The sequence below is a fragment of the Toxorhynchites rutilus genome, chromosome 2 (assembly GCF_029784135.1).
Source record: "Toxorhynchites rutilus septentrionalis strain SRP chromosome 2, ASM2978413v1, whole genome shotgun sequence".
Lineage (NCBI taxonomy): Eukaryota > Metazoa > Arthropoda > Insecta > Diptera > Culicidae > Toxorhynchites > Toxorhynchites rutilus.
In genome coordinates this window covers 309,858,905-309,885,257 of record NC_073745.1, presented here as the reverse complement: position 1 = coordinate 309,885,257, position 26,353 = coordinate 309,858,905, and the positions used below count along the sequence as shown (strand labels likewise).

General features: G+C 39.1%; 1 protein-coding gene across 1 annotated transcript in view; it reads left to right on the top strand.

Annotated features, from left to right (window-relative positions):
• LOC129764966 (protein spaetzle 5) overlaps positions 1-10,020 on the top strand; it is a 36,768-nt gene extending 26,748 nt beyond the window's left edge. The window contains exon 6 of the mRNA XM_055764662.1: positions 9,639-10,020. Within this exon, the coding sequence (XP_055620637.1) occupies positions 9,639-9,810 (172 nt within the window). The 3' untranslated portion in view covers positions 9,811-10,020. The remainder of the gene's footprint in view (positions 1-9,638) is intronic.
• Positions 10,021-26,353: the final 16,333 nt, after the last annotated feature.

Here is a 26,353-nt window from a genome sequence, read left to right as displayed (position 1 = left end):
GCCAAATGATGATACTGCAATATGCTGCTCGACCGGTCGATGAACCCTGCGGTGCAAAAAATTTTTCTGTAACTTTTTGAAAAATCAAGGCAAGAAGATGGGATGTAGTTGTTGAATGAAGTTCCTATTTTTTTAATGTTCTGCGCTCTTATTTTTTTTGCTCATAGGTGTAGTGAGCAAAAATAACGAGAAGAAATGAAAAATCGGCTTCAATCAGTTTTTTTAAAAGCTTTTGTAGACTAACACAATATTTTGAAAGTTATTTGCAAATACAAATAACATTATCAGCGGCCTTCGATATTTTCAATACTTCTTTTCAGTCATAGCAATTACTCTCGTACAGAATTTATTGGAGTCTTAATATTGCTTTCAGATTTTCGGTGCGATCATTACTTATTGAAATATTCATCCAAAGACGAAAGGGTAGTTTCTATCAGGAATATCAGTAAAATGTCCCACAGGAATTTTGTAGGAATCAAATGATGGCTGATTGATAAGGTTAATTGGCCTTGCTATCAACTTATTACCAGAAAACTGTATTAGCGTACAAAAGCTGTGAAAAACAGAAAAATGTAGATTTTTTATATCTTCTCATTATTTATGTCTACTACATCTACATATAACAAAATAAAAATATGGGCGTAGAATATTCTGAACTAAAAACTTGAACCTTTAAAATGGTGTAGGGCAGAAGTACCTAGATGTATCCAATAGTACCTATTATGGTAAAACGAGTGAGTTTTTTTTATTCATTTTCGTGCGATAACTTTTTATGATGTTACAGACTTTCGAAAATCACTCCAAAATATCGATGTTGTAAGACGTTCCTGTAAAAAAAATGAGTGGGTTATATCTATGATATAACCGCAAGGTTGACGTGGAACTACCTTAGCTTAGCAATCATTCGTTTGTATTGATTAAATTCTTGATTGAATGAAACAGTTTCCAAATTCAATTGAGTTCAATATACTTATCGGGCGCGATCAGTACTTAGATGGGTGACCGCTTGGGAACGTCGCGTGTCGTTGGCATCTTCTTTAAAATTCATTCAAGTCTGGACAGCGCAAGCAATCAGTCGTTTACTTTCGCGTTCCCGTAATCGTGATCGAGTGCTGTAAGCTGTTATTAACCTTACTCGCCCTGGTGTTTTTATTATCACGCGTTTACCGTGGTCTTGTGGACATTGTGTTCAACCTCGCAATCAGCGAGTGGAGAAGCCGCAACAAGGCCTGCCAAAGTGGCTGGCTTTCATTTCTCGCCAATTCATCGCCATCGCAAATTGGAGTCGGACACGGTGGTCAGTCGCACGCACACAATATCAGTGTGGAAGAACGCGCTTAGTGGTGTGATACACCATTTCATTTGTGCCGAGCGCCCAACACGCGATCAGCCGATCGCTAAGTTCAATTGTACTGGTGCATCTCGTGTGAATCGCTGTGAGTGAGAACGTGAGAACGAGCACCGGACTGAAAAAGTGCACAATCGCAGCGGCGTCTGCAATCATCCGATCGAGCAGCAGCCGTTACCGCAATCATCGCACTGGTGTGCGTTAGCAAGTAGTTATATTATTTTTTGTTTTTCTTTGTTTTTTTTTTATTAGGTTATAGGAATCATTCAAACTATTGCAATTATCAGTCACATAAATGATGGATGAAGGTGGGGGGTCTTTTAATATGGAGATCTCCTTCGATGACTCCTTTTCCGTTGCACAAAAAGGTGCCGGAAAATCGCTTAAGCGCGTTCCGTGTGATACAGAAGAGTCGTCGATTAAAAAGCCCCCCTCTAAGAAATCCACAAACCTCGCCACTCATCCCCCGAACCCCCCCGTTTTAACTCAACCATCGACCTCGCATTCCTCATCTGTTGCTCCTGATCCCTCTCAACCATCCACCTCATCTCCCCCCTCTACCGTCCCCGTTCCCGCCCAAACCTCGTCCTCGTCTTCTTCTTCTGTTTTGTCCTCTCCCCGTGTCAAGGTTTATCCAGAGGATGCACCTGGAACTGGTCCATGGGTTGTTTTCTTCCGGCCCAAACCCAACGGGAAATCGCTGAACGTCATTCAGATTATGAAAGATCTGACAAAAAATTATTCCTCCGTGGTCGAAATGAGAAAGGTTAGACCGAACAAACTGCGTGTTGTCGTGGCTGATCGGAAGCAAGCTAACGAGATTGTTGTCGACAATAGATTCATCCTAGAATATCGCGCCTATGTGCCCTGCCATAACGTAGAAATTTCGGGGGTGATTACAGAAACGGGTCTGACGAGCGAATTTATAAAAAAGGGAGATGGCAGATTTAAAAAGCTTCCTCGGTCGATAGTTAAAATTTTGGACTGCCAACAGTTAGGAAAAGTGTCCCAGGAAGAGGGAAAAACAAAATTCACGCCGTCCGACTCGTTTCGAGTAACTTTTGCTGGTTCCGCCCTCCCTGACTACGTTATGGTAGACAAATTGAGGCTACCACTGCGACTCTTCGTGCCAAAGCCCATGACTTGCAACAAATGCAAGTCAGTTGGTCACACAGCAGATTATTGTGCCAACAAGGAGCGCTGTGCCACTTTCGGAGAGCAACATGTGGGGAAATCCTGCAGTGCGACTGAGCATAAGTGTCCATATTGCGGGGGATCCCCACACGTGCTCTCAGCTTGTGAAACTTACAAGAGTCGCTGGGAGAAGCAGAAGCGCTCTTTAAAGGAACGCTCGAAACGTACTTTTGCGGAAATTTTAAAGGGCGCTTCTCTACTGGCTCAACAACAACAACCAATCTCAACACACAATACCTTTTCCGCGTTGCCAGTTGATGAAATGGAAGCGGACACAGCTAGCGAGGGCACACCGTTTATTTTCAAAGGGAATCCCCGGCGCAAAAATGTGACCACTCCCAAAGTTCAAGAACAAGTCCCCACGGTTATATCCTCTGTTAGCTTGCCTAAAAAATCGAGTGCAGCGGACAAGCAAAATCAGGTTCCTCCTGGCTTCCGTGGGAATATTTCATCTTCGAACGACCCAGCACTCGAAGGGACATCAAAAACCCCAACTGTCCCTATTTTTCCGTCCAGTTCAACTTCCCAATCGGGATTTATAAAGTTGTCTGACCTTTTGGATCAAATCTTCAAGTGTTTTAATGTTTCCGACTCCATCAGAACCATTGTCATCTCAATGCTTCCAGTATTAAAGACAATTTTGCAACAATTGATGCAAACATGGCCCCTCCTTGCAATGATTATCTCTCTTGATGTCTAATTCAAATAGAGAGGTCGGAGATATCACTGTTTTACAGTGGAATTGTCGTAGTCTTATCCCTAAATTGGATACATTCAAATTTTTAATTCATAACTTCAATTGTGATGTTTTTGCTCTGTCCGAAACTTGGCTTTCTTCGCGAGATGATATCTCTTTCCACGATTTTAATATTATACGCTTGGACCGTGATGATAGATACGGAGGGGTACTATTGGGGATCAATAAGTGCCACTCATTTTTTAGAATTGACCTTCCAACTATTGGAGGGATCGAAGCTGTTGCTTGTCATGCAAACATCAGAGGCAAAGACCTCTGTATTGTCAGCTTGTATTGGCCTCCGAGAGCTGCGGTTAGCCGCAAACAACTTGATGACATGTGCTCACTCCTTCCTGAGCCACGATTGATCTTGGGAGACTTCAACTCTCACGGAACTGCCTGGGGGGAACAGTACGACGACAATCGTTCATTGTTGATATATGAACTTTGTAACAGCTTCAATATGACCATTTTGAACACTGGGGAAACAACACGTGTACCTAAACCTCCTGCTAACCCTAGTGCTCTTGACCTCTCGCTTTGCTCGAATTCACTATCGTTAAATTGCAAGTGGAATGTAATCCAGAACCCCAACGGTAGTGATCACTTGCCAATCAAAATTTCCATCACCATAGGGTCGAATTCTTCTGAATCTATAAACATGGCATATGACCTCACAAGACACATTGACTGGAAAAAATATGCGGACGCGATTGCTCTAGCCATCAATTCCAGAGATGGTTTACCTCCATTGGAGGAGTATAACTTCCTTTCTCGTTTGATATATGACAGCGCGGTTCGCGCTCAAACGAAACCCATCCCAGGTTCCACCATTCGCCGAAGGCCTCCCAATCCATGGTGGGATAGCCAATGTTCCAAGCTTTATGTAGAAAAATCGAATGCATTTAAAGCTTTTCGGAAACGTGGAACCCCTGAAAATTTTCAAATGTATTTAGCCCTTGAGAATCAGTTCAAAAATTTGATCAAAGGGAAAAAACGTGCTTATTGGCGAAATTTCGTGGGAGGTTTGTCACGAGAAACGTCAATGAAAAAATTATGGAAAGTGGCTCGAAACATGCGAAATCGCTCATCAACGAATGAAAGCGAAGAATATTCACATCGATGGATTTTTAATTTTGCACGGAAGGTTTGTCCCGATTCCGCTCCTGTGCAAAAAATTGTTCGAGACATACCACAAGATAGGTGCGATCTTGATTCCGAGTTTTCGATGGTAGAATTCTCTCTTGCTCTCCTTTCTTGTAACAATTCGGCTCCAGGATCGGATAGAATTAAGTTCAACTTGTTGAAAAACCTCCCTGGTGTGGCGAAACATCGCTTGTTGAATTTATTCAATCGGTTTCTGGAACATAATATTGTTCCAGATGATTGGAGACAAGTACGAGTTATAGCTATTCAAAAACCCGGAAAACCCGCGTCCGACTTCAATTCGTACCGCCCAATAGCAATGCTGTCTTGTATACGGAAATTGTTGGAGAAAATGATCTTGTTTCGCCTTGATCGATGGGTTGAAACGAATGGCCTACTCTCAGATACACAATATGGGTTCCGCAGGGGCAAGGGGACGAATGATTGTCTTGCGTTGCTTTCTTCAGAAATTCAAATGGCTTACGCCGAAAAAAAACAAATGGCTTCAGTATTCTTGGACATAAAGGGGGCGTTTGATTCAGTTTCAATAGAGGTCCTGTCAGACAAATTACACTCTCGGGGTCTGCCGCCTCTATTGAATAATATGTTATATAACTTGCTTTGTGAGAAACATTTGAATTTTTCTCACGGGGATTCGACAGTAAGTCGGGTCTCCTACATGGGACTCCCCCAGGGCTCATGTTTAAGCCCCCTTTTGTACTACTTCTATGTAAGCGACATCGACAATTGCCTTACACAAAATTGCAGCCTAAGACAACTTGCAGATGATGGAGTGGTGTCTGTCGTAGGATCAAACGAATCCGACCTGCAAGGACCCTTACAAGATACTTTGAACAATTTTTCAACCTGGGCCATTGGGCTAGGGATCGAATTCTCCACGGAGAAAACAGAGATGGTGGTTTTTTCTAGGAAGCATAGACCAGCAAAACCAAAGCTTCAACTTTTGGGTAAACCGATCACTCATGCTATGTCATTCAAGTATCTTGGGGTCTGGTTCGACTCCAAATGTACTTGGGGGGCCCATATTAGGTATCTGAGTAAAAAATGTCAACAAAGAATAAACTTTCTCCGTACAATTACCGGCACCTGGTGGGGAGCCCACCCAGAAGATCTTATAATGTTGTATCGAACAACTATTCTCTCAGTGATGGAGTATGGCAGTTTCTGTTTTCTATCAGCTGCCAAAACACACCTCATTAAACTCGAGCGAATTCAGTATCTTTGTCTCCGTATCGCGTTGGGATGTATGCCCTCAACGCATACCATGAGTCTCGAGGTTTTGGCAGGCGTACTCCCACTAAAAGATCGCTTCAATTTATTATCCCTTCGGTTCTTCATCCGGTGTAAGGTTATGAACCCATTGGGGATCGCAAATTTTGAGCAGCTGATCGAGCTAAATTTTCACTCCGGATTCATGAGTTCATATCATGAATTCATCTCCATGCAGGTTGATCCTTCTTCGTATACTCCCAACCGTGTTTGTTTTCCTGACTACACCAATTCCTCTGTACATTTTGATCTGTTCATGAAGGAGAAAATCCATGAAATTCCAGATTATCTTCGATCGAGGATCGCTCCTACGATCTTCAAAGCAAAGTATGGGCGTGTCAATTGTGATAATATGTACTTTACTGATGGGTCCTCTATGAATGAGTCCACAGGATTTGGAGTGTTCAACAATTTTTTTAGCACCTCACACAGTCTTCAGTATCCTTGCTCAGTGTATATTGCTGAATTGGCAGCAATTCATTGGGCGCTGGACAGCGTCGCCTCACGACCTGTTGAACACTATTACATTGTAACGGATAGTCTTAGCTCTGTCGAAGCTATCCGTTCAGTGAGGCCGGAAAAGCACTCGCCGTACTTCCTTGAGAGAATACGAGAAATTTTGAGTGCTTTATCCAGACGCTGTTATGTCATTACCTTTGTCTGGGTCCCTTCACATTGCTCCATTTCGGGTAATGAGAGGGCTGACTCATTAGCAAAGGTAGGTGCAATTGAAGGCGATATTTATCAGCGTCAAATCGCCTTCAATGAATTTTATTCTTTAGTTCGTAAAAATACCATCGCTAACTGGCAACGCAAGTGGAACGAAGATGAATTGGGCCGGTGGTTCCACTCGATTATCCCTAAGGTTAGCCTCAAACCATGGTTCAAAAGTCTGGACTTGAGTCGGGACTTTATTCGGACCTTCTCCCGACTCATGTCCAATCACTGTTCTTTAGATGCGCTGCTTTTTCGTTTCAAGCTTGCCGACAGCAATCTCTGCGTTTGTGGCCATGGTTACCACGACATCGAACACGTTGTTTGGTCGTGCGAGCTATATTTTGTCGCCAGATCGAATTTAGAAAACTCCCTTCGGGCTCGAGGAAGGCAGCCCAATGTGCCGGTGAGAGATGTGTTGGCTCGGTTAGACCTTGATTACATGTCCCAAATATATGTTTTCCTTAAAGATATCGATCTTCGAGTGTGATTGTTCTTACATCCTTTCCCCCCCATTTTCTCCTCCTTTTCGTCCTTCGCGAGCTATCGGTTCCCTAACATTAGAATAAGTTAAATTGTTAATACATATTAGATGTGAGGATAGTTTAAGAATTCAGTGTGATGTGTGAGTATGAATGTGAAAGTGAGTGTGAGCGTGAGTGTGAACATGGTTACAATCTCCTTACATCCCATCCTTTTCCTAAAGAAAATGTGTCACCCTTCTAAACTCGAGTCGACCGCGAGTAATCGGTTTCCTATTTCATTAACCGTAGAATTAAGAAAACATGTTAATAGTAAAAGTATAGTTGAGAGTTTGGCTTCTTTAAACCTATGTAACTGAGCCTGTACAAATAAACGAATTATAAAAAAAAAAAAAAAAAATATATTTGCTCTGTGAGTGAAAAAAATGAACAAATGCCGTGTAAAGTCAATTCATTTATTGTGATTGATTGTTCTTCGTTACAAGTAAATTTAATGACGAACTTTTTACGTTTGGTATGATGACTAGAACAAAATATATGTACGGAAGAATTATCAAACGTTTGATGAACCAGCCTAAGGCTGAAAATCTTTCCAATAAAGACAAAGAAAAATTATCAAACGATTATTTTATTTTACATTTCCCTCTGAAGTTTACATCCCAAAAGTGTACATACTTCTCGAATCTCGAATTTGCTTGAAACTGGGAAGTTCATTCGCTTCTAGTGTCTGCACGATTTTTCCAGGTTCCTAAGTTTAGAAGATCATGTTAGGACAGGCATATACCACTCTGCACAAAGGCAAGCGAGGACAAAAGTACTCGCAGTTTGCATTTATTTGCAGAGCCGATTTCCCCAGAAACCTCGGTTTTGAAGTCTGTGTTAGGGAAACACATTTCAATCGGAACAAAAATACCCCCGATTTGCATGAATTCGCAATGCCGATTTCCCCACGCTCCATGGATTTGAAGTCTGTGTTAGGGAAACACATTCCAGTCGGAACAAAAATACCCCCGACTTGCATGAATTTGAAATACCGATTTCTCCAGGCACCTTGGTTTAGAAATCTCTATTAGGGAACACATTTCGGTGGGAACAAAACCTCCCCCTACTTTCGTGTGTTCTTTTTCTTCTTTTTTGGCTTTAAGAGGGTTTAAACTTTTCAGTTCGCTCGCCTCTAGGCTCTTTCGTGTGTTTGCAATGCCGATTTCGCTGCTTGGTTTTAAAGTCTGTGTTAGGGAACATTTTTCGATGAGAACAAAAGTCCCCCTACTTTCATGTATTTGCAATGCCGATTTCCCCAAGGCTGCTTGGTTTTGATGGCTGTGTTAGGGAAACCGTAAATCGGGCCAATCAAAACGATGCAGTTAGGGCGTTTAGATAACGCCTAATATTTTACAGTTATTCAATTGTTTATCTAATGAAAAACAACATTTTGTTAGTTGCGATAGATGCGTAGAAATATTCCCTATCAAGTGATGCAAACATCTCTCCTATCCAGTACGAAATGTTCAAGCTATAAGCATTCGAAATCTTTCATTTTTTCCTGCATGTTCTGTGTTTAGGTTATCCTTTTACCCTCCATATATTCCGGTTAGACGTAGTCCCACGTCAAAAGTTGTTCAGTGTTTTTAAACGGAATTCGAATTCAGAAACGTTAAACCGTTAAAATTTTTCCTAACCTAATTGTCAGCGGGATCGTTCGAAATGAAACGCACTGTAAACGGAAGCATGTGCGCCACCAGGCGGTGAGTAGAACAAACAACCATGAACAGTGCTTGATGTGTGCTTTCTCTACATCTCTGCGAAACGAAATTCTTTGTTCTTTTTAAGCGAGTAGCTCTTCTCACCGAGCGGGTGTCGAATCCAACCGATATCAATATCAATGAAAATAATCACCCATCTAACAACAAACCTGACCTACGGTTAAATTATTATTTCATCACGGTTCAATGGCGCACTTACAAGTACATTACTCCACATTTCTTCGATTCCCTCCTGGCCTTTTAGCGCTGATGAAATGGCTCTCATCGCGCGGAATATTGTGTACACAAGGGTCCATCCCCAGGTTAATTCTCGCATGTCTCCCTAGCAGAGAGTCGCGAAGCCAGGGGAACAAATCCTTGGGTTTGCATATGATAAATTATGGAAACGGGGGTTATACTTTTGTACTCGGTAACAACGGAACACGCTTTCATAATTGGAACTGCGTGTGCAAGTGCGATTGCGATTCGGAAAATTCCTTCAGCACTTTCGAGTCTTCCGGTGCGTGCAAGGGAGTTTTCAAGTTCACGTCAAGCGTATTGCCTCAAGAGAGAGAGAAACAAAAAAAGTGAGCTGCAACAAAGAAGATACGCAATAGTGCACTGACTGACTTGGAAGGAAACATCAGGTGACTGTCTCTCCCTAACGGTTGCAAAATAGATCGTCACTTTAAGTGTGTATATTAATACTTCACGTGTACCTGTGTAATATTAATGCACATATAGGGAGGGGTTCTCTCCTGCAAGAAACCCTAGTGACACACTCCCGCAGCACGAACCCCTTTCGACTCATAATGTGGGGTCCATTGAAGTTCTGAAGACCGAATTGTTTCCACTTGGATTGAGAAGAGGAAAAAGCGCTCTGCTTTGTGTGTTTCCCCCTATCTCATCGGGATTAGTAATTAATGTGAAATACAAGGAAAAAATATATAATAACAAAAAAAAATCATGTTTCTCCCCTCAAATAGGTCAAGCGAGTGCTCCAACTTGTGCAATCTACCGAACGGGTATAACACTAAGTGCGAGCAGAAGTTCGCCCAGAAGCGGCTACTGACGCTGGATGGGGATGGCCAAAGTCTGTATGTGGATACCTACTGGTTTCCGAGCTGCTGCGTGTGTACGATTGCTGCAAATATCTGAGAGCTGCTGGACTGGCGATCCGAACCTAGAGAAGAGATTCCTAATACAGCTCCTGGCGGATTCATGTGAATGAATCACGCGGAATGATTAGACTTAATGCTCAATAATTTTACGATGCTATAACCACTACTCGCTTAGTTATTTTAGTAATGAATGCAATTGTGATTATTTTTTTATTGTAACATTATCCTTTAGAATTTTATCCTCATGCTTAGCTAGGGAACCGAAACTTTATTTATGTGATGACAGCCATAGCGCATCAGCAGATCGTCTGTGAGGAGCTGTTTTAGCGATACATTCCTTTCTGTACAGACAAAGTTAACTTAGTTGGGTTGGGTTACGTTGGGTTGGGTACGGAGAAAGTATTGTTGGGTTTTTGGGGTTTGTCAATCGGACATTAATAAAATTTGTGGTATCACTGAAAAAAGTTCGGAAAGGCATAGAAGAGGGCGAGGAGTCTGGAAATATATTTCAAAATGCCGATCTGCAATCGCTATTATTGAATGAAGAGAATTGTTACAGGCGATGGGAAGTGTATATATTCCGAAAATCTCAAAGGCGATAAATAGGGATTTTCATCTGACGAATCGATGGCACACAAAGAAGAACAATATTTTGCGTGTGATAGGGCCACCTGGACGATTGAGCACCATGAGCTGCTGAAACCGGACGAAACTTTCTATGAGCATCCCTAACAATGGACAATTTGAATCGCAAATTACTCCTAAACGTCCAAAACAGGAAATGAGCAAGTGAGCATTGTAACAGTATGTGCCATCGAACTTTCATCGTCTAGAACAGAAGTTCTCAAATTGTTTTGGGTAATTGACCCTTTTTCCAGAACTATGTCATACCTTAGATCCCCATAGCCAAATTTCTTTGAAAATCCTATCCTTATTTTTTCTTCTTACTAAATAACTATCAATTTGAAAACTTTGCAGTTGAATAAACTTGACATTATTTTCTCACGGAGGTGATCTGGCGTAGTGGTAACATCCGCACCTCTCACGCAAAATGTCACGAGTTCAATTCACACCCCCGACATTCTTCCAAAAAAAGGAAGTAATGTGACAAATCAGCCAAAAGCGTTAAAAGTCACTAGAAAACAGAAAAAAAATTCTCATCATATTCAACAAAATATATAGAGACAAAATTTAGTAAATATCAAGTGTAATACATAAGAATTAATACAAATTACTCACAAACTATAAAAACATTCAAATCGCAAACCAATCTATCCTTGAATGTCGTTAACGTTCTCTGGGGAATTTTTGCCGTCTCAACGTATGCATTAACTAGCATTTATTAATACTTAGTTGAGATTTCTTAAGCCAAATAACACGTCTTGAATGTATTCCGAGGGGCAAGCTCTAGAATACGCGTGACCACAGTGCAAGTCGAAGGAAATTTCTCTGACGAAAAGTCCCCCGGCCAGAACGGGAATCGAACCCGAACACCCGGATTGATAATGTGAGACGCTAACCACTCGGCCACGGGTGCACTTAAACCAATCTATCCACAACTACCGAAATATCAAAATACGGTTCAATATTGGTTAGTTAAAGCCTTAAATCTCCGCATTCGTTGATTTTCAAATGGTTCCTTTGGTTTCGCGTTGTTTGTAACCACGATGAAGCATCTTTCGACAAAGTATGATGATGGAAAAATATATTTTTCAGCAATGTCTCACATCGCTTGGTGGTCAGCGAACTTCAGCGTGTAGAAGTAACCGAGTAGATTTCGTCGTTTTCCTCATATAGCTGAGTAAATAATCGAGTGTTCAAAGAATTGCTTCGAAGGTTTTTGATAGCACTCATAACATATAGTAGAGACTGATGCGATTTTGATTATTTCTAAATTCTTTTTCAATCACTTTATTTTAGCCCATTCATTTAGCTGTGTAAATATCTTGTAATCTCTTGAATTAAATTAGAAATTGAGTACATTATCATTCAAGCTTCAACGTATTTCAGAACACATTTGAACTTGCAACCTAAGGGCAAGCTTGTTGTACAGTAAAATATTAGGAGTGTGTTTGGGCATGAATTTGGCGATGACTTCCTTCGTGTTGAATCGCGTATATATTTAAAATACAGAGAAATGTTAAACATGCCTGGAGGACTCGTACACACAAACACATTATCTTGCACGAACCTGTTCACGTTTTTTTACCTGCCGAATTTTCATCTTGCACCTTTTGTTCTTTTTATTTTCATCTTGTGTACACTCATCGTCTTGTTGAGTTTTTAAAATATACTTCAATAATATTTTCTATTAAGATATTAGTCATTCTCAGGGTTGCTACATATACAGAATGAATATTCTGTATTTCACAGATTTTCGCCATATTTCAGATACAGAATCTGTTTATACAGAATTACAAATTTTCTGCAAATATACAGAATTTAAAGATATTTTTGAATTCAAATTTAAATGTTAAATAAATTACAGTTCATTTTCTCTGCCTACCTTCTTACTAATAAACTTTGTTTTTTTTTAACCGCTGTGTCATGAAGATATGTACCTTGATTTATAAAAATGTTGTACCATTTGAAATGTCACCTCACTTCTCCATTACTGCTAAGGATGTTTTTGGGAAACTGTTGGCTTTCACAATGATGGACTCTATTTTGAAAATAAAGAATTAGGGGAAGGGGGGGCATAGTGGTCACCCTAAGGAATATGCCCATCCACATACCGCTTTAATTCCCGTTTCTCGAAGAATATTATAGTTCAACTCATTGTTGTTCAAGATACCTAACGGTTTTTATTATAAAAATTCAAAATAGTACTCTTTTCATCATTAGAAAAAAAAGGTGAAAAATTGAACATTATTTTTGCTTGGAGGTAAAGTGGCCACCTAGTGGGGGCAAAGTGGTCACTCGCACATATCAAGCTAAATGGGATAGATTTATGCGTTCTTTTCGTGCAAATTTATTCAAATCACATTTGATATAGTGGGTACATGTATGAAATAAGCTTGGCCTATTCACCTAGAGTCTCAATTTAAATTTTCTCATGCATACAAAAACGTAGTAAGAAAAACATAACATTCCGCATAATGAGACTTTGTTTAGTTGGAGTGGCATATTTCACGAGAAATTCCTTAGATACCATGCGCATAGCGCTACCGCCAAATGGTTATTGAGAGAGCAATTTCTGTTTTTATTTATATTTAGACATGCGACAGCTCTACTGAAGTACAGGGTGACTCAAAAGTCATTACATTCTTCAAACATAAGATGACTATCAATACGACATCTATAGTCAATCGTTATACTACCGAACAAGCAGGTGACCACTTTGCTCCCCATGACCAATTTGCCCCCACTACCCCTATGTATCGGCTCAAGGAGGAGCATCAAGCAATGTTGCCACATTGAAATCTGTATTTCCGAGCAAAAAAAAATCTTTTTTATCTGTAGTGAAAACAGAAAATCTGTATTGGAATCTGTATAACGGATTTTGCACCTGATAAGACTTTTACATTAGATTTAAGTACAAAGTAATAATAGCATACTTGTAGTAAAGTGTATATATTCTGCTTATCCATATTTCGAAGCTCGTGGTATAGCTTGCCAATTTTTTTTAATGAGACTTTTTTTCAATTTTCAGGTCTAGGCAAAAAGTTTACTGTGCAATTGTTTCTCGCACAGAGGTCCAATTTGATAAAAAATGTGAAATATCTCACATTGAGAGTTTTAGATACATACAAAATTATGCCATTAAAACAGTTAAAACATTTTAAAATGTATTTTTAGGGAAAACCGACAGAAACAGTTTATGTATTCATTCAATCCTCACTTTGCTCGCGGTGTTTCGATATCTTGCAGGATTTGGCCACGATGTCGTTTGACAACTGTACTGAGGCACTTCCCCCTCGGATTTCAACAAATAATTACGATTTGATAATTGCGTTCATAGTTTCTGTAGCGTGACGGTTCCAAACTTTTGTTTTGTTCGCATTATTTGCGAAAAAATACGATTCCTATCACCACTATATTTGACACATTTGACAGTGGCAAAAATAGTTCATTTCAGTACTGTTCGAATAGTCTAATTGTTAATTGTTCATTGTTGTGTAAACTGATCAAATATATCAAAATAAATTTAGTTTGTTACAAAATCTGTATAAAATCTGCGTGGATATCCAATAATCTCTAATCTGTATATACAGATTCTTGGTCAAAAAACATGCTGGAAATCTGTATTATTACAGAAAAATCTGTATATGTGGCAACACTGGCGTCAAGGATGAAATTGACGGATGATTTAAGAAAAGCAAAGTTCAACAAAACCATGTGTAAACATCATACAATTTATTATGAGACTTAAGCAAACCATAAATAAGAACAATAGATTCAAAATGAAAATAAATCTTTCTTTACACTAATCCCGTTAGTTTTTTGATACAGTTTTTTTTGCTAAAAATACAGATATACAAATTTTTTTCAGAAAATTTTACAGGATCAAATGTGGCAACCCTGGTCATTCTTATAACAGGGTGGTTCACGTAACATAACTTATGGATCAGCTTAAATATTTCAAATTAGAACTTGTGTTATTTTATAGGGGTCGATATTCAGACCCCGTCGAAATCATTTTTCGTTTCTGTCGTCCCCTGGGAAACCGAAATCGACCCCAGGGGTCGATATCGACCACTTTCTGAAACCCTGGTCTAGGACACTTCACAATGGTCCAGGAGACGATGTTCTCGACCTCGTTTTTACACATGATAGAGCGCTCATTTTCTTGTTATCAAAAAAAGGGTCGAATTGTCGATGAAATAAAAAAATCTAACTTTCTTATCTTTATAGATAGAGATAAACATAGTTCGACAATGTTGTAGTCCCAGTTATTTGAGACATCTTTGTGGAACAAAGTTTATTTCTATCTCTTGAAATAACCGATATAGCGCTTTTTTCTAGGTTGCGTTAGGGTCGCCATGTTTTATGCTCTAACTATTATATTACAAATTCTACATACAAACTGTCTTCGAAATACTTTTGAAACATACGAATACAAAGATTCTAGTGACCATTCTATCCTGGATTCCTCGAGTCGAGAAAGATGCACCATGCTAGATATGGGTTACAGACTAGGGGGGCGTTGCTGATTAATGGTCAGCTGCATCCCAATAGGTATCCCGTGTCGGGAACACGTACAGAGCATTGGAGACAACAACATCCCAATTACGAAAACACTTGTAATACTAACCTCGAGCCAACCGCGAGTAATCGGTTACATATTACTAACATAGATAATAAGAAAAATTGTCAAAGTATTGGACTCCCGGCCCCGTGAGGCTAATGCCATATGAGCCTTGATAAAAATATATATTTTGGAAAAAAAAATAATACAAATATTTTGCGATGCAGTACTTGTCAATATCTCAACTTTACTCAAGGTTATTGATATTTCTTCCCAAAAAATACGCTTTCTTCAATTGTTCGTCAAAATTGCAAGCAATTGAAGAAAGCAAAACAATTTTGGGAACAAATATCAATAACTTTGAGTAAGTTGCTTCAAAAGTCTTCTGAAGACAGCTTGTATGTAGAATTTGAAATATAAAAGTTAGAGCATAAAACAAAGTAACCCTAACGCAACTTAGAAAAAAGGCGCTTTATTAGTTATTTCAAGAGATAGAAAAAAAAACTTTGTTCTACAACGATGTCTAAAATAACTGGGACTACAACGTTGTCAAACTATACAGCTGGTAAACTAGCTGAACATTCCAGAATCTGAAGCCCCTATTCAATAAACCATGCCATAACCTACCAGATTTTATGAATTGATGTCAAATTACCCAATTATCACCTTATTTTTATGTAAAAACAGCAGTAAATGATTCTGAAGTACTTCTTTGCACTTCTGACTGTTCATTCGTGTTGATGGTAAGCTACCTAAACCAGGTCTTTTTGAGAAAATTCTCCCCAAACCATAAAAATCTCATCTCCAAAGTTGCGGGTCTAAAAACTAATGTGGAAGCTAATGCCATGGGTTTCACTATCTCAGGAGAACTTCTCTGATGAAAAGATATCCAACTTGAACAGAATTTCTTCATACTGGAAGGGCTTACGGAACGTGTCATGTAATTTTTCAACTCGTAACTTTGCAGCCGCCAGTTTGATGGTTTGAGGAAAATATTTTCAAAACGGCCTGGTTCAGATAGCTTTTTATCAACACCAATGTACAGTCAGAAGTGCAATGAAGTACTTCACAATCATTTACTTTTGTTTTTGCATCAAAAACACCGCGATAATTGGGTAATTTGGCATCAATTCATAACATTCGGAAAGTCAAGGCATGGTTTATTAATAGGGGCTTCAGATTCTGGACTGGTCAGCTTGTTTACCAGATCAAAACCCTATCAAGAACTTATGAGGAGTGATCGTACGAATAGTAGACGCAGCTGACTGATTTGAAGAGCTTAAACGGGCAGTATCCTCTGCATGGAACGAGATACACACTACAACATGGTGCAGCTTGGTCAAAACCACCCCGAATGGGTTATTTGAACTGATTGAGAACTAAACATGAGCTACGGATTTGAAACTTATTGTAACTCATGTGAAACTGACGTTAATTTTGTGAAGGAGTGAGAGTTCTTCTATCTGGTTCTATAGTTATGAAACACTGGATTTTTTGTTTTTTTTATGTTTGAACACAACAATAAAGTTCAAATGGCAAGACTTTTAAATGAAGATAGTTGTTATATTCTACACTATATACTTCAATTCAACCGACTTTTTACATATCTCTGGGAAACTCAGAAAAAAATAGTGGTTCTATACTGCCGTAATCTCGCAAAGTGACGCAAGCGCCAGAGGTAAGAATTTTCAGTACGAGACTTTTTGTAAAATTGCATGTATAATAAGCATACGCGTACATTACGAAAATCTGATCTGTACAAAATGTGTATTGTTGATGGAAAAACATTGCCATCGGCTTGATTTTTGAAAAAATGCAGTTTTATTTAAGCTATGCCACCAACGCCAGTTTGTTGTGGAAACAGCAAATTTGAATCGCTGTTTCCACAACCGATTGGCGTTTATCCATCAAAGTATGTGAGAATCTGTTTCCAATTATTTTCTCCAACATGCTGCCGTTGAGCGAAGCATCAGGAAGAAAAAATCACACATTTTCCAAACTTTGTACCATGCGTCGAACAGGTTAACGTAGCTGAGAACCCGATTGTAATAATTATGGACAGCACCGATTTTTTCGAATTCAAAATGCAATTGAAACCATCCGTGTCAAATAACATAATGCCGTCCGAAATTATCCGAAGTAAAACAGATACAGTTTACACGAGGATGTTTTGAGTTTTGTTACAAGATACGTTTCGTTTTGTTTGGAGCATTGAGAAGAGTGCAGCTTTTCACCAAATTCGACATTTACCCTTCAATCAGCTTCAATTTATCCGAAAGAGGAATTGAACAGGGGAGGAAAGTAAACATCGCCAAGAAGCTTTGTCTCTTGATGCCTGAAGAAAAAAGACACTACATATTAGAGAATCCTTGTAATTAACAGTTAAATTGATGAGTTTGAACTATTTAGTTCTATTCTTTATGAGCTATATGTGAGAACAGCAAAACACTTCAATCTAGGATATCCTTTACTTTAAGATGAGTTTGATTTTATGAATTTAAAGTACATGGTTTTGTGAGCTTCTTAGTACATGATTTGTAATTCTGAAACAAAATTGCTATAATAAAAGTAACATTATATGGGGATGGACTACTTTTGATTAAAATATTTGGCATGACAAGCTTTTCGGAAAAGTGTTTTTTTACAAGAAAGAAGGCATGTGACTTTTATTATGCTAAACGTTCATTGCGGAAGATGTTGTTATGTGAAATTTGCTGTCCCTGCTCGTTCATCGTACTCTATCAGAACAGATAAAAAAATCACATCGTATCACTATCAAACTACGTCACAACATAGGAAAAATGGCGGTTGCGCCCCATCACAGTGGAAATGGCGCTTGCGCCACTCCGTTTTCAAGCTTTTACGGGGTCATTTTTTCAGATTTCTGTAAATTTTCACAGTTGTTTGGAAGGATTTGGTATTCTTTATCGATCTATAACAAAAAACGTAAAATGTTCATGTTGGCGCTTGCGTCACTTTGCGAGATTACGGCAGTATAGTTGTGAAACGCAGTGTATCAGTGTCGGTCCCAGTTCTCAAAGATACTTATTGCATAAATATAAAATAGTCGGAAATTCGACTAGAAAGTAGTCACATTTTGTAAAATATCCGAAAACATCCGGATGTATACCTTTTCAATTTTTTTTATTTTGTAACTGTTCCAGTTCCAGTCAGTCAGCCCTTTCCTACCAAAAAGCTCAACGTCGGCCCCTAGGGATCAACACGGGGTTCAACGTGTTAATTGCCATCCTATGACCTGATTGAGGGATGTGTTAAGGGGATCCAAAGTTAAGTTGTGATCATCATTTGATAATTCAGATGTTACGCAGTGAACCTTTTAGATTTGATGATACATTTGACATATGAGTTTCGACTAGGTATCACTGAATATTATTACGATTATCAAGCAAGTGAAAAGAAACAATTGAAAAACAAGATACGAGTAATAATTTCAAATACAGGTCGGACTCGATTATCCGGAGACTCGATTATCCGGGATTCGATCATTCGAAATTTGAGACGCGATTATCCGGAGTATTTTATTTTTGATTTTCGGAAATTTTGAATAATTTGTACAATAATTCTATATTGAATAGCCAATATGGGTATCAAATGAAAGGGCTTGACTAGTAGAACACAATTATTTATGGAAAATGCAAACCCAAAATAGCCGCCACCACAGTATCGCGCCATATATATCTAGTCCACAACCCCATCAATATGGGTATGAAAAAAATAACATAACATAACATAATAACATAAATTCAAAAAAGTCGCCGCCACTAAACGGTCGACTATGTATTTTTTGCAATCCCTTCAATATCGGTATCAAATAAAATGATTTGACTAATAGAATACAGTACATCATCAAAATATTCCGAAAAAAGTTAGGTGAGAAATAAAAATTTAAAACAGATTGAATTGTTTTATTGTTTTTTTTGGTAAACTGATTTCAAAGCTAAGAAAAAAGTTAATATCTTCTGGATAACTCGTCTTGCTCAAACCTCTGTAGGGGAAGGTGGCGGGACCATCATCATCATCATCATCATCATCATTATTTTAGAAATGTATACTAATGATACAGATAATTTACTAAAAACTAGAAAATAAAATAAGTAAAAAAACTTTTTTAGTTCAACGGTTTAATGTACTAAAAGCTAGAAAATAATTAGTCAAGTAGCAGTTGGTAGTTATCACATCCGTTCCTTCATTAATCTAGGGCAAAATAAAATCGTGGGGTATATGATGAAACAACTAACTGTGGATAATGGAAATCTGACGTTTATTTCTTACCTATTTTTTTTTCGTAAAATTGTCATGATGTACTGTATTCTATTAGTCAAATCATTTCGTTTGATACCGATATGAGGGGATTGCAAAACATACATAGTCGACCATTTAGTGGCGGCGACCTTTTTGAATTTATGTTGTTTATTATGTTTTGTGTACTCCAAGTCAAGGCATTCAGCCTTTTATTAGCGGCGGCCAAATTGAATTTTTCAAAATCATGGAATACGCAGTTTAATAAAGACAGTAGAATTAAAAGTATCTTCCAAATTTCAGATCAATCAGTCAACAGGAACGGGGTCAATTTTCTATTAATGTGGGACAACCCTACACACATTTAAACATACATACAAACAGGTCAAGCTGAATGAAACTACAGGTCGGACTCGATTATATATAATCGCAATTTCACTTTCAACGTTAATTTTCGAATCCAATACATAATCGAATCACAAAAAATCTATTTTTCTATTAATGTTTGACATTCATACATTAATGGAAAACTTTTTTTTCTTGAGATTCGATTATGTAGGGGAGAGGGAGGCAAGTTGGCGAGGGTGGCAAGATGACGAATCGGTACTTTGACCCGTTGTAATGAGGGTAGCGCCACCTACTTTTTACTGAAGATGCATAACAAGGCCAAACTTTGTACTCGGTAACTCTGCCGAAAACGTTATCACAAAAAAAATTAAAAATAAAAATGTGAAAAGCCGTGATTTTGTTATTTTTTCCGTTTTTTTTCAAATTTCATTATCCACTTTTTGAGGAAAGTTAAAATTTCAAAATAATTTTATACATGATAGAGGTACTCTATTGTACATAATCTCTTTGTTTCCGGCGAGTTTCAATCATGAATTTTTTTCAGCTAAATTTTTTATTGAAAAAGTCGTTTGGGGGCAAGTTGGCGAACTGCAACATTATGTTAATTTGTAGTTTTTTATTGCAGATGGTTAGAACTTATAAGCGAAAAAGAGACCAATGTTGGTCGGACACCAGTTTGGAGAATGCTATGAATGCTATAGAAGAAGGTTCGTCTGTTCTGGGTGCTACAAAACAGTTCGGTGTGCCAGAATCAACTTTGGGACGCTATCGACGAAAATATCCATACATGGAGGTTAGATTTTCAATTCAGCACATTCTGAATGCAGTTATTGGATGTATCCTGATAAACCATATGTGTGTGATTTATGTGTACATTGAACTTATTTGTACTTCTTATGTCCTTCTGTCTTATAAATAAATAATTGTTGTTACATTTTGTTGATTTTTAGGTGACCAAACCATATCGCCAACTTGCCCTCCATGAATTCCACACTTTTTGCGCAAAGTTTTTTGGTGGACAAGTTTTTTAGTTTTTTTGCCCATGCAATAGATAATATGATAAAAAAAACACTTCAGACTATAAGAATCAGAATCAACATTAAAAAAAAGAAAAAAATCCAAGTTCCAAGGCTCGCCAAAGCTTAACGCCGCCAACTTGCCTCCCTCTCCCCAATAGGATTTGAAAATAATTGTTGAAAAAAAAAAATGGTCGACTATATATAAAGGGTGTGTCACATCAAATTGCATCACGGAAAAAACGCTGTAGAAATTCGCCCAGTAGACCGATCCTTTTGAAAATTTTAGACTGTAAAATAAAAACTATTAAACAACTTTTGGCATTTTCTTTTTATTCATACTTCGAGCCCAAGCCCGTATGCTCGCACCTTCCTCTTTACCCCGTCCATAAGGTCAACGTCAGGTTGTAGTTTTTTTTGAACAGAAATCCATTTTCTCTTGAAGTCCGCCTCCGATTTGACAACTTTTGGGTTCTTCCGGAGGGCCTGCTTCATAATCGCCCAATATTTCTCTATTGGGCGAAGCTCCGGCGCGTTGGGCGGGTTCATTTCCTTTGGCACGAAGGTGACCCCGTTGGCTTCGTACCACTCCAACACGTCCTTTGAATAGTGGCACGAAGCGAGATCCGGCCAGAAGATGGTCGGGCCCTCGTGCTGCTTCAATAGTGGTAGTAAGCGCTTCTGTAGGCACTCCTTAAGGTAAACCTGCCCGTTCACCGTGCCGGTCATCACGAAGGGGGCGCTCCGCTTTCCGCAAGAGCAGATCGCTTGCCACACCATGTACTTTTTGGCAAACTTGGATAGTTTCTGCTTGCGAATCTCCTCCGGAACGCTGAATTTGTCCTCTGCGGAGAAGAACAACAGGCCCGGCAGCTGACGAAAGTCCGCTTTGACGTAGGTTTCGTCGTCCATTACCAGGCAATGCGGCTTCGTCAGCATTTCGGTGTACAGCTTCCGGGCTCGCATCTTCCCCACCATGTTTTGCCTTTCGTCGCGGTTAGGAGCCTTCGAACCTTGTATGTACGCAGGCCCTCCCGCTGCTTGGTCCGCTGGACGAATGAACTTGACAAATTCAGCTTATTGGCGACATCCCGGACCGAACTTCTCGGATCACGTCTAAACTGCTTAACTACGCGCTTGTGATCTTTTTCACTGACGGAGCATCCATTTTTGCCGTTCTTCACCTTCCGGTCGATGGTTAGGTTCTCGAAGTATCGTTTTAGTACTCTGCTGACCGTGGATTGGACGATTCCCAGCATCTTACCGATGTCCCGATGTGACAACTCCGGATTCTCGAAATGAGTGCACAGGATTAATTCACGACGCTCTTTTTCGTTCGACGACATTTTTCCAAATTTACGAAAAATTGACAGTGAAGCATGGCCAACGTGATCTATACACTCTTATCTGATTATAAGCGAAAGCTGAAGATATAATTCCTAAAAATTAAATTTCTACAGCGTTTTTTCCGTGATGCAATTTGATGTGACACACCCTTTAATCGAGTCCGACCTGTATTTAATTATTTGGGGACTGTGGCCATCTTGCATTTTGCATGATCTTCTATGTTCTATTAGTCGAGCACTTTCATTTGATACCTATACAGGTAAACTTCGATATAACGTACATTTCACTTTCAAAATTGTTCGTTGTATCGAATTGTACGTTATATCGAAGCATAATAAAGTACTCACAAACGTAGTCTATAATACATTATTGTGTTGCTGTTTTGGTAAAGTTAATGAATAACTTCAATCAGAAGACGAAGCCAGCCTTTCTCATGATTTTTTCCTTCGTACTGTTGATTAAAGCTTGATTCATTTAGAATCCGGAATCTCAAAACCAGCTGTATTTCGGGATTTATTGAAGGTACAAAACTTGTTTTAGCATCACAATACAGGTAATTCATTGTTCTATCAGAAAAAAAATATTGAATAAAATTTTCCTTTACACTTTGGAAACGTGTACGTTATATCGAGGTAAAATGTACGTTATATCGAGTGACGGTATATCGAGGGTACGTTATAACGAGGGTACGTTATATCGAAGTAAAATGTACGTTATATCGAGTGACGGTATATCGAGGGTACGTTATATCGAAGTTTCCCTGTATTGATGAGGTTCTGAAAAAAATAATATTTGGCGCCATTTTGTGGTGGCGACCATTTTGGATTTACATTTTTGATAAATAACTGTGTTCTACTAGTCAATCCTTTTCATTTGATATACATATTGATGGGGTTCTGAGAAAATATGTAATCCGCCATTTTGTACCGGACGCCATCTTGGATTTTCCAGATCATGGAATACGCAGTTTTATAATGACACCAGAGATAAATATGTGTTCCAAATTTCAGATCAATCGCTCAACAGGAAGGGGGTTGAATTCCTATTAATGTGGTACAGCGCTACAGACAAAGTTACAAAGACACAAACGTACAAACGAGTCCAAGCTAGATAAAACCGTTCAATACATAAATGCCAATCATAATAAAATTACGCTTACCAAGAGAAAATTCGTTTTTTTTTTATGATTCGATTATCCGGAGTGAAAAAAAAAATCAATATTCCGGATAATCGAGTCCGACCTGTATCCGCTGAATGAAGATCAACATTGAATTGAAGATCAACATTGAAATGAAATTAACAGAACCAACACCTTCCAGGCAACATATTTGACCAACTTCTGTCGGTAAACAGTTGCCAGAGATCGTAATTGTGATTTCCACCGGACAAGCTGATTTCACTTCTTCATCACTTCTCACTTTTTATCTTAAAGTTTGCACATGAAACGATCTTTAACGTTTTTTTTTCAATTACTCCAACTACCTGCGCATAAAATTACGAACAAAAGCATACCATTTTTTCGCCGTGTAGAGAAAAAAAAAGAAAAACTTAAGCAAATGTGTCTGATAGCCAGAACCAACCTGGGCCGAGCTTATTGTTCTGCGACGAGAAAACCCAAGGACTTTATGCTCCGGCATCCGGCTGGTGCAGACCGACAGTCTTTGCAGTGGACACAATTGAAAATGGGTAAGAGTAAGACAGCACCGAAACGAAGAGCACCCGAAAAGAAGACAATTTGTCTGTCTGGTGCAATACCTGCGAGAAGCAATTCTGCACGTGAATATCATGCTAGCAGGAAAAAAAACTTTATACATCGAGGAAACCTTAAACTTCACAGAAACAGGAGAGAGCGAGGAAGGACAGGCTGTAAAGGAATCTCGGCGAGGTGCGCTGTGGAAACGGTGGAAAGGTGTCCTTTTAAATTGGGATGGCAGCTGCAGCTGTCGCTATCCTGCCAAGGGTTGTGATTGTTTCGATTAGTTTTGCTTCTTTCCCGAGTGTATGGTGGGACCGTATCAGGTAGGAATGTAAATGTTTGCATGCTTTATCGTTGCGCTGCGAGTAATCGTTTCCCGATGCTCTGCGGTGCATCACAATTTGGGATTGGAAACTATAAATTTTATCAACAGATACCGATACTGCTCTGCAGTATCGGTATCTGTTGTAAGTATAACTGATAAGTATAACGGTTCTACATTGAAATGAACCGGAGAATACCATTACTCAAAAAAATATAAAATTCCAAAATCAACACTTGCAATCAAGCTCTATTTGCCCGGAACATCACACCGTGATCCTAGTTTCGGACATCCTCGATGCAGTAGGGTAGACGCGCGTGCGTCCTTCCCACTTCCCGCCGTCGGTTTCCCACCAGTGTGTACCTTTTTAATGTGTATGCGTAACTGTAATTCGAAAACCGTATGTAAACATGTGGCTACACATTGCCTCCCGATCCGATCCGATCGGCGCATAGTGCGAGCATAATTTAATTCCAAGTGCACACAATTTTTATGCTCCTTTTCGGTTTCTCCTTTTCTCTAGCGTGTGAGGTTAAATCGACGATGTGAGCGGACGAGTAGGGATGTCGTGATTACCACGATGCTAATGCATAGATTTTTGGGGGATGTTTGTAATTTGATTGATCATTCCTTCGATTAACTCTATCTTTTAAAATGTATTCAATAGTATTATACATAATCATGTTGTTGAGAAGCAAAAGAGACCACACTGATTCACGAGGTATGAACATTTGAACATCCCTAGCCGGGAAGGGCACCGAAATATTGCCGAGTGGTTGTCGGTTGCCGTTCCTGGCACACATTGTTTCGTAGTGTGTAAATGAGGTTCAATGTGTTTGATGTTTGTAAAAAGGAGCAGATGTTGATTTTTTTTTGCTTCTCGCTGCTTGATGCTGCTGTCGTTTTATTTGATATGTAGAACACACAAAAAGGTGAGACAGAGAGAGCGAGCGATGAACGAAGCTAACGAAGCCTTTTTTTTACAGGACGAATGCGTGCGCTTCTTACATGTAACTCGCTTAATGCCTTTGCCGATTTGTTCCTCAAGGAGATTTCAATACTGCTTCCGAGGGATTTTGGGAACAGAATGGTAAACTTCAAACTGTAAAACGACACTAAACTAGAGGTTTATTACAAAGGGCTTTGTCTGTAAAATTATTTTTTTTACTTCTCGCCACGCACTCTCCCATATAAATGCACATTCAGGCTCGTGAGGTAATTACATTTTCAATTCCGTATAATATTTTAGTCGCATCGTTTCAATTATTTTGAGATTAATATTTTCTGCGTATTCACGACTTTACGACGAATGCTATTCTGTTTGCATACAGGACGTGATTAAAAAAGTGCAACCGAATGTGACTCGACACGAGGCTGATTAAAGGGCAAAATTTATGATCCCGTATGCGTACCTTTTGACGGCGACGGCGGTCAATCATCTCTCCTGGCCCAACATACGAGCAAGTAACAAAACAACAACCGCTGACCGGCTGTGTGGTCTGAAGGATATTTTTATTGATGAATTTTTAGCGAAAGCCGCAGTCAGCTGGAACATGAGAATAATATAATGCACTGCTGCGCATATGTACTGGACTATTAGTTATTCATGAATGCATATGCAATAACCATTAAATCCTGTTCTTGAACCTATAGCATGGTATAGAGTAATGTGAACTCTGCTAACGTCGATTGTTACCAACTGTAGATGAATATTCTATCAAACATGTTCCGGTAATGATCGCATTACTTTATGTTTTTTACGAAAACGAGTCTCCTAGGAAAAACCATGAAAGTCCTAGAAGATGATATAATAATCACGCTATTGTCATCAATCCTGGTAAAACACCGGCTGGAGAGCACGTGTGTAGATCCAATGCGCATGCTGTTGAAGACATTGCTGGAATCATGGCAGGCGACTGCACAACGATGCGCGAGATTGTGATTTGAAAGGAGAAACAATAATCTGGAGTTCATTGTCGATACACACTGTTCATACGGTGCTCTCCATCTTATTCTCCAATAGCACTAACGATTCTAACGTTCGCTTTCTCAATGTAACATTTCTTGCGTCATTTTTGACGTAGGACTACGTCTTTCATTTCTATACCGGGGTGTAAAATCAAAGTTTCGAAAACGAAAGCGTTACGCCGGAGACCGAGATTTTGAGCATTAATAGCTCCTAAACAACTGAACGAAATGGTATGATGAACACTTCATTCGAAAGATAAAATGTCTACGCGTTATATACTTGTTACTTTTTGATTCAAAAGCTTGTTTCAATAGTCTTAAAATTGATTTCAAAACAGGCTATTGAATACACCAATCGGTATATAAGCGAGCGCCACTCGGAAATCCACTCAGTTCTAATTGAACAGCGATTGGAGCATGTTGTCGCTGTTGTGG